The sequence below is a fragment of the Centruroides vittatus genome, unplaced genomic scaffold (genome assembly GCF_030686945.1).
Source record: "Centruroides vittatus isolate TY-2023 unplaced genomic scaffold, ASM3068694v2 scaffold_386, whole genome shotgun sequence".
NCBI lineage: Eukaryota > Metazoa > Arthropoda > Arachnida > Scorpiones > Buthidae > Centruroides > Centruroides vittatus.
Window position 1 is genome coordinate 3561305 of NW_027122706.1, and position 9723 is coordinate 3571027.

At 27.5% G+C, this 9723-nt stretch overlaps 1 protein-coding gene across 1 annotated transcript; it reads left to right on the plus strand.

Moving 5' to 3' along the window:
* Positions 1-697: 697 nt before the first annotated feature.
* Positions 698-8774, plus strand: LOC136988821 (basic phospholipase A2 PA-12C-like). Its single transcript, XM_067286784.1, has 4 exons — positions 698-870; positions 6424-6688; positions 8126-8235; positions 8311-8774. Exons 1-4 carry the CDS (start codon positions 795-797, stop codon positions 8475-8477), a joined length of 618 nt encoding a protein of 205 aa, XP_067142885.1. The 5' UTR covers positions 698-794; the 3' UTR covers positions 8478-8774.
* The last annotated feature ends 949 nt before the right edge of the window (positions 8775-9723 follow it).

Here is a 9723-nt window from a genome sequence, read left to right on the forward strand (position 1 = left end):
TCAAACACGAGTTATATATATATATAATATTCCTATTTTAAATTGTTGAAGCGAAAAAAAGTCCACTACTTGGCTATTTTCTTTGACAATGAGTTGAAGTTCGTGCAAGAAAAATAATCTAGAATTAAGGGAAATGAACGCGTTATTTTGTTTCGTTGAAAAGAGTTATTATATTAAAAATATATTTTTTTTCTATTTTTATTCTGATAAAACTCTTAATTTTCCTCTTACCACGATATGTTATTTATGTATAAAATCAGCGCGGAAATCAGTTTAAACGGGTAAATAGTATCAAGTTTCTTTTATATAAATCTTAATATTTTCTATATTTATTTTAAAAACTTAATTATGCTATTTAATATAAGGAAATAAAAAAAAAATATTATAGAAAAGGTTGAGCTGTATTTAATATAAAAATAATATATATTAAAGAATGGATTAAGAAAAAAAGGGGGTTGTATTTTAAGGGTAACAATATATTTAAAAGATTTTTCCTTGTGCGAAGAACAAGTTTTGTAGAGAACAAAATGATCTTTTCTTATTATAATAATTTTTTCGGATTTTTCTTTTCTTAACTCCCAACTCACTGACATAGTTTCTCTTTTCAGCCATAGGGGACAACGCGCATGCGCCCGAAACACGTGTTATTATGATGATACCGTAGTAACTATTGGAGAAGAAGCAGGTATACACACATTAACACGTGGTAGACATCGGGTTTATCCCAGCTGGGGCAGAAAGTTAACAAAACTATCGAGGAGCAGCCGCGTTCAATGTAACGATGGTAGTAAGTTATGATTAAGAAAGAATGGTTGCTCCTTCTGCTTGTGTTCTGCTATGAAGTGAAGCTATGCATATCCAACTTTACAGGTAAGTTGATCTGTGTTAGAAATAGTTTTATATAATATTAAGCGAATTTATTAAATTCTAAAACATAAACTTTCGATTTTTATTATTATTACTCCTCGTATTAGGTAAATTATGTTGTTGCTTAATTTAAATCACAAATAGATACATCTACAATATAATAATTAAAAAACTGTCTGGTCTAATAATAATAATAATAGTAAATAATACCTTAAAGAATAAAAATATTTGAAATTATAATTCGAATGACGAATTTATAATAAATTCTATGACTTTTGATTATCCTTAATAGAACTCTTTATGCTTAATTTCTAAGTTATAGCAAGATGTTTTATATAATTGAAAATAAAGTGTGTAATGATAGTAAATTTAAGCTGAAAACTAAATAGAAAGAAAATATTTTCGTATTTTCTTCTTATACTACGTACAAGCATCATTTATTGATGTCGTTGTAAGTAAAATTGCGGCTTTATAAATGTCTAACAATCCATTTAAAAATGAATTTTTGTTTTTTCTATAAATATCAACAAAATATATTAGTAATAGAATTGAACAATGCCTACTTTCATAACTTGGATAGGCTTGACTAATTTGTAAATAAATATTTTTCATGTTATAAATTGTTAAATGGAGCGTTTATTCTACTTCGTTTTCGTTCAAATTTAGAAAATTTATTAAATTCATAAAACTTTATGTTAAATATAATCTTAACATTGCATAATTTTACGCTTAAAATACCTTAATTTAAATATTTTATGTATTTTTTTTTATATAGTAATAACATTTTAAATATTTATAAAAAAAATTAATAATAACAATTTGAAATTTGTATATTAGTCTGTTTACGTTTTAAATCAGCTTATTAATATTGTATTGACACATTTAATAGTAAATTTTGAGATAGATTAAACTCAAGTTGCTACTTTTGATTGATCGTGGATAAGTTTATTTGTTTACATTGGAAATAGTAACAATAAAAATGAACTGAAAATAAAATTCAGACGGTGAATCGATCATGAAAATTTCTCAAGACATTTAGATAACAAGCTAAGCTATTTGCAGCTTCAGTGAATTGACAAGACACACCCTATGGCTAAACAGATTTTCCTTCTCCTATCAAACTTGCGTCAATGTTCTTTACCCACTTCACGCAACGTTAGGGAGGCCTAATTTAAAAAACCACTGTAGCGAAACAGCGCGACAAAGAATGATGTCCTCAAAAAAAGTTCCAAAAGTGTCTATTAGAGGAAAAGACGAAATGTTTTGATTCCAACTGGAAATCATTACTACATATTAAAATATATTATAACATGATTTTCTACATTTCGAACATATAAATCAGGCTAACTGTCATCGATTGTATTTTACAAGGCGCGACTACTCTACTATAGGACAATCATTACAGGATTATTACTTTACAGTACTTTGTATCCTAATTTTTATAGGCACGAAACTAATCGTTTCTTGTATGTAGGCCTATATGACTTTTTTACAGAAGGTTCTTTCGAAATGAGATATTTCTCAGAATTTTAAGTATTTAAATATTTTTAGAGCCATTGAAAATGTTATACACGATTATTATCTGATATAACTAAAAGATTACCTAATATGAGATAAGAAATAACTAGCTGCTATTTGATTGATGTAACAAGAAGTAAAATTCTTTCGACCCACACCTTAACCTCCAAGCTGTAACATATAATATGCACGCAATGATGACTTAAATGGAAAATTATTACGAGTAATTTCCTTCTATTATGTGAAACTACTTATAGGGACGTAGCGAGAAAAAAAACCACTTCATTATGGTTTCTTAACAGAAGGTATGTACAGATATATCACTCGAGTCATATAAGTAGATATGTAGATGGCTTATTCATCTCATTTTTCCCCCTCTATCAACTTTAAATTTATTGTCTATACATATTCATGAATTTACCATTATAGAATACTTAAATAATCGATTTACATGTACAGAAAGTATTATTTTCTATTAAAATCGATATGTAAAATTCTATTCAATGGTGTAATAATGCATATACATTTTCATATTGTGTTTGAATAGATACCAATTCTTTACAGTAAGTGAGATCAAGAAAGATCTCACTCACTGTAATTAATATACAACATATTTTAAGTACTACTGTCACATAACACTTAAAACTCAACTGTAATTATTTACATTAAAGAATTAATAATAAATAATAAAATACTTATATGTTATGTTCATAATCTTCTATAAAACTTTATATACATAGTCAATTTTGGATTTATTTATTAGCAATTTAAAAGCAATACAAATTATTGCGATTAGGATAAAATTTAAAATTAAATCTTAATTTCAATCATTGTTTTATTTAAAGAGAAAAAGAAAGTACGATCGATTTATTTTTTTATATTTTTTAATTGAAAAAATGTATCTATTTAAAGAAAAACAAACTCAATTTTTATTAAATAAAAAAAAATAATTTTTTAAAAAATTTTGCCTTCAGATCAATCGATGGTTAGTAAAATTCAATGAAGTGTTGCGGTTGTAAAATTCTTAAACTTTTAGTTGCTATTAGTAGCAACAAAGATAATTTGTCAGTATTTGTTTTTGTATGAGTTTTATTTATTTGAAATGCGGTTAAGGACACTCATAAAAATTCTTAGACACGTAAAAAAAATATGTCATATTATATAGACATAAATGTACAATTAATTAATCTCATTTTTCTATTTTGCTTTTAATATAATTATGGTATGAATATTTTTGATCTAGAAAGTAAAAATAGAAATCCACTGATAAAATTATATATTACAGTTGTACTGATTTTCACAAAGATCTTCATCGATAGGTCATATCAGTCTTGCAGATTAAATTAACAATTTTATGCTCTAACAATTTTACATAATTATACTCCGAAATTTGTCTGGCCTAAATGATAATTAAATTGGCAAAATTGTTATTTTTTTAATCACGTTTTCCACAGAATTAATTATTTTTTTAAGTTTTCAATTTGTTAATATATAAATTTATTGTTAATATTCTTTAGAAGTTATTATATATTGTCCAATCTCTAATAATGTCTACCTGCAAACAAGGACCATTTTTCACGTCCCCGTCAGTGACCGTTTTTTAAAGGTTTGGCTGTATTTTAATAGCCTAAATTCTAAAGCATATTTTTGATTATGCTTTAGAATTTTTTTAACAAACTGTGTGAAGAAATTGTCAACCTGTTAAACACATTTACTCGTTTCTTTTCTTTAAAACCTATCCTAAAATCTTCATTTTTCTGTTAACAAATTCAAATTATTTTAAAATTGTTTGCTTAATAATTAACTTATTAATAAAATTAGAATTACCCACTTAGAATTTTTACAATATAAATATACAGAGTGTTATCGATTATTCTGTATACATATATTGTATATGAATTATACATTATTCTGTATTTATATTGTTCTGTATATTTATATTATAAAATATCTACGTAAAAGTTAATTAATTAATCTGTATAAAATTCTGTGAAGAAATAAAGAATTTTAGTGAAATCCTTTTTAGGTTTTAACAAATAGAAATAATTAATAAAGTTAAAATTTAAAAAATATAATTAAAAATTATATCTCAGATATTACATATTTATTGATAGACTTATAGAAATTCTTAGGTTCTGATTCAAGTTTCTCAAGTTCTAATAATAAATAAAGAACATATATTCAGTCGAATTAATAAAAATGCATAATAATGATTGTAACTTAAATTCATATGTAATCATATTAAAGAATGAAATGTATTAAAATAAATATTTATTTTTATAATATTTTAGCAATAATTCTGATTGAATCGTCTGTGCATTAATTACATTCAATTGTCTGCAAATGACAGGGTTAAAAAATCTTTCAAGCGTCATTCTTTAATGCTTCTTTGTCCAAATTCTTGCTGGACACATGTAGGTCAGTATGGCTGATGCTTTTCCTTTGTACCTAACATGTCAGCCAATACTTGAATAAAAAAAAAGAAGAAAACAGTTGGCCTAGTTCCGTGGCTAGGTTTATATAACTTATCAGTAAAATGATCCAATTAGCAAAAGAATATACTTTCAATGCACAATTCATATTTTGACATATGAGATTTTCATACTTTCAATAACGCCACACTTCAAATTTGACAGTATTGGTCTTCGGAATTTCTAATTGATTTCAAAGTCGATTCTATCGATTTCATTAAAAAAAAAGAAAAAAAAAGAGTTTATAAAATTACAGTATACAGAAACCGATTTTTAAAAATAATATTTTTCGATAAAAATGTATAATACTGTAAATCCTGTAAATTGCACACAAATATACACAAAAGATATAATTAAATTTATATGATTATTGCAAATAATAAATTTCGTTTAGTAAAATACAGTATTATTTTTATTAAATAATATTTCTGTATTTATGAGAGTTACTTTAAAAGATAAGACTATATAAACATTTGCTTTTATTGTTAGATAATAAAAGCGGATTTGTTGTCTTGAGATTTTTAAAACAGTTTTATGCTCGGTAAGAAGCCATTGTGTAACCCATCCGGAATGAAAGAAACCCATGTGTGAAAAAAATTGATTGAAAAAATATCGGAGCTTCGTACGTCCTTGCCTAGGGGATATTACAGCCTTGACCTTTCTAATTCGTTCATAATAGTTGTAGTGAGTTCCTGGTATGGAACGCCATATTGTTAAGGTGCAATCAACTACCCCGACCACACCTTAATAAATAGAAGAGAACAATGAACTTAAAATTTTTATCCTTTGTGCACATTCCATTCTCGTTGCATCATTTATAATCCTGTCAAAATTTTTTCTTCTGATTTGGAGTATAAAACGGAAAAACTTTCGCCTGGTTTTTAATTTAAAACTTCTATTGAATATTTAAAAATGGAAAAATATCCAATTATTTAATAAACATTTTGTAAATTTGCATTTTGTATAAATATTTCACGTAAAAATCACTCTAATTATCTTTATCAACAATAATTAGGAATGTTAACAATATCCTCCAGTTAAAAACAAAGAAAACTATTTAAACTATTATTATTTAATGTAAGGAAATATTACTTTGCATATTAAAAAATGTTGCCTATAATTTACACAAAACATTTTTTTAAATAGAATGTTAAAAATAATTTTAAACATGTTTTAAACTCACTATCTAATTTAAAAAATGAATTAAACTTTTTAAAATTTATATAAAACTAGGATAATTATTTTCAAGTCGTAAAAAGGTTCTTATTAGTTTTATCGTTTTTGTAGGCTAATCGGAATTTCGGAACTTTTCACTGCACGATTGGAAGAATTAGTTACACTCCAATTGCTTTGTATAATTTTATTTTAATTTGTTTCACGATCGATGGTCATATAAAACTCTCATTTCATCATTATGACAACAAATTTTTATATATGTATACCTGTTAATATTTTCGTAATTTTTACAGCTACTTCTCCAAATACCTCATTTCTTAGCCTCCAAACAAATCGTACTCGTATGAATTTTTGTTGAAATATAAAATTTAATATTAGAAATTTCTTATAGGAGCATCGACTACAGAAAAGAAGTCTATAACCGGAGACAACAAATCGCCTGCATGGAAGCCCCATACCAACCAAACAGAGGGACAAGAAGGCGCCGACAGAGGCGTGGAATCGGCGTCGAATCGACCTTCTCGAGTTCGACGTAGTATTATGCAGTTAGCAGGAATGTTACGATGCACAACTGGGTGTGACCCTCTGGCCTACAAGAGCTACGGTTGTTATTGTGGTTACCTTGGGGCTGGAGATCCCGTCGATGACATAGATAGGTGAGAATTGGGAATATTTTTACATTTCTCAATCAAACTTGCGTCCTGGTCATAAATGCAAACAATTTTTCTGGATTTCGGAAGGTGTTCTTATTATCTTTATATAAATATACGTACTGTACGTAAACGTATATGTAATTCGTTACAGAGTACAATAACACGCCATTACGCACGCGATGTTTGTGATTGCGTAAATTATGACGCTTCATGGTAGATTACTCTTAACTAGGATTCCTCCGTGAATATCTATTTATAGAAAGTCCCACTTTCTTGATAACTTAAAAGAAATTCTAATATATTCGAGAGAAGGAGGTTAACCTTCATTATACAATTACACGCGTTTTACAAGAGTATTTTTAAAACGCACCATTTTATCGTCGGTTAAATTCCATTTATTTAGAAACTGCGCTGGTTTATTCAAACAAGTTTCGAATTTAATAGCTCGCAGCGGTAAGAGGACGAACGGCGTCCTTGCTTGGCATGCCATTCAAGGTCGGTGACACAATTTGTCTCCACCCACGTCGAGGATTGCTTGAGATTTGAAAAACCCAGATTTGATCTCGACGTCATAAATCTGACATGTCGCCTATTTAAAATTTCTTTCTTCTTTCTAAAAATTCACCTTTCTTTACATTAAAAAAGGTTTAAATACTGTAATTTCTTTGAGTAAAGGTCAAAGGACTTTAAACAAGAAAAAAAATGTAATCTGAAACTATCGAACGTCTTTTTTTGTTTCATCGACTGAACAAATTTTAAGATCTGGACTTTTCTAAGGATCCCGTATAAAGTATATTTTAGAAAAACAGTTAAATTATCACAATAAAATTGGATGAAATGTCTTTCTACACGATCTTTTTTTTCATGACGAGACAATAAATATGTAATGCTATTCAAAATGAAATAATTAAATCATAGATCATGGAATTTACAATTTTTATTTGTCGTAATAAGTTTAGTAGTTTTGTTTCGGAAAAACCGAATTTCTAATGAAATATATAAGTTAGACACGTCTCTGCTCATTCTTTTTACTATAAGGAATTGTTCCGCTCTAATGATAATTATACAACGAGCGATAATGTGTAAATGTTCTCGGATTTCTAAGATTTATTTTCTGTAAAATAAAACTAGAATCTGGAACAAATACGTTAGAATGTAATTTATTTTATCGGATGAAACTAGGCTTAAAATCTTTTGTCATGGTCTGCTCCATTTTGTTTTACCTATATTCCTTCAGCGTGGCTTTTCTTTAAAAATTATATCTATTTCTTTATATGAAAGATTATAATTTACAGTGTGCATTTTATCTGCCAAATACGTATATATATATATGTAATAGTTAATATGTAAGTTTAATCATTCGAATAAAAACTAATATTTCTTTAGATTTTAAAACGGATTCAAACTAATTTCAAAAAACCAGACACTATTCTGTTTCAGATGTTGCTGGGAACATGATTGGTGTTATACTAATACTAGATGTCCTCAATTATTCCTTTATTTCTTCAGATATCCGTGGCAATGTTCTCCTCCCGGTATTCCACAATGCGGTAAAATATATATTTAATAATAATCTCATTGTTTCTAGACAACTATCACTATTTATAATTGTTCTTATATAACAGGCACCATGCCGGAAACTACGATTGCCCAGCAATGTGCTAGACAGTTGTGTATGTGTGACAGAGCTTTCGTTCAATGCGTGAGAAGATTTCCGTGTCCGAGACAAAGCGTTTTGTGTAGAACGAATCCAATGGTTGCCCTACAAAGTATATTTTTTGGTAAACGATAGATTTCCTTACTCCTCATTTTCAATTTTATGCCATCAATAATCGCACATATTTTGTATTTTAAGACTTGTAAATACAAGTACTTTCAGCACGTCATGATTATCGTAAAAGAAAACTACTTACGGTTATGGTACAATTTTTAAGATTACATTATTTTACCGATTATATTAATAGATTCATCAAATCTATTAAGATTATCGATAATAATCGTAATATTTAAATTTGGCATTGAATCTTGAATTATTTTTTGTATATAATTTTATCCCAGAACATGATCTTGATCATCATATGTATGCACACACACATAAGCACAAACACACACATATACAGATGTATGTATTTTTTATATTTTTATATTTTTATTTTTACAAAAGATACCAGGCGATGCCCAACGAGCAAAATGAGCCACCCCACACTAATAATGGTACTGTACAACACTGAATTTTTGTATTACATTAACGAAAATATGACATACGCTTAAGTAGAAAGGAGAACGTTTAAAAACTCAATTGAAATTTGCTGTGAATTCGGCCAAATATACGACGATTAGCTTAAAATCTTTCACAAAAATTTATTTTTAAAGATTTATCTGAAATGTGATATATTCATTGTTAAAAAATTCAAAGCCTTTTACCATTGTATTCGCGCCTCGTTCATTAATAAAATGTAATAAGAATGTTAATCATAACAAATATATTAAATAGTTACATTATTGTATATTAAGCATGTTATTAAAATAAGTTTATTAGCGTTTATGTTTTTGCATTTTATTTACTTAACATTTTTTTCTATACAGATAAAAATTATATTTATCCAAGTTTTATTTAAATCAAGCTACCATTCTTGCAGTTAAAATAGAACTGTGTTTCTAATGTGTTACAAAATGGAGATCTTATTTTCAATAAATTCTTCAATGTGTGGTATTTAAAATTGTCAACAAGAAAGCTGCGCTGTAAAATGTCATCAGTGAAGAATCCGAGTTCGAATCCGATTAGAATCATCCAAATAATATGAACAAGGAATCTTACACCATCTTAAACTCCTTCATCAGTAAAGACTGCTCATAATCGACAGAAATGTGAACTGGCTATATAATGTTTTAATGTGATGTTGATAAACAAATTATTTAATAGCTATCCAAACATATCTACTATCGCGGAATTGCAGCGTTCATCAGTGGTCCTCCACACGCTAACAGTAGTCATCGTATTCAAGCAAAACCGAAATTTGTCGCTAAAGACAATACAC

Excerpts from the sequence above, each read along its gene's own strand:
- LOC136988821 (XM_067286784.1), top strand. The coding sequence starts at position 795 with ATGATTAAGAAAGAATGGTTGCTCCTTCTGCTTGTGTTCTGCTATGAA. Across the intron at positions 871-6,423 it reads ATGCATATCCAACTTTACAG|GAGCATCGACTACAGAAAAG; the intron begins GTAAGTTGATCT and ends AATTTCTTATAG. Across the intron at positions 8,236-8,310 it reads TCCCGGTATTCCACAATGCG|GCACCATGCCGGAAACTACG; the intron begins GTAAAATATATA and ends CTTATATAACAG.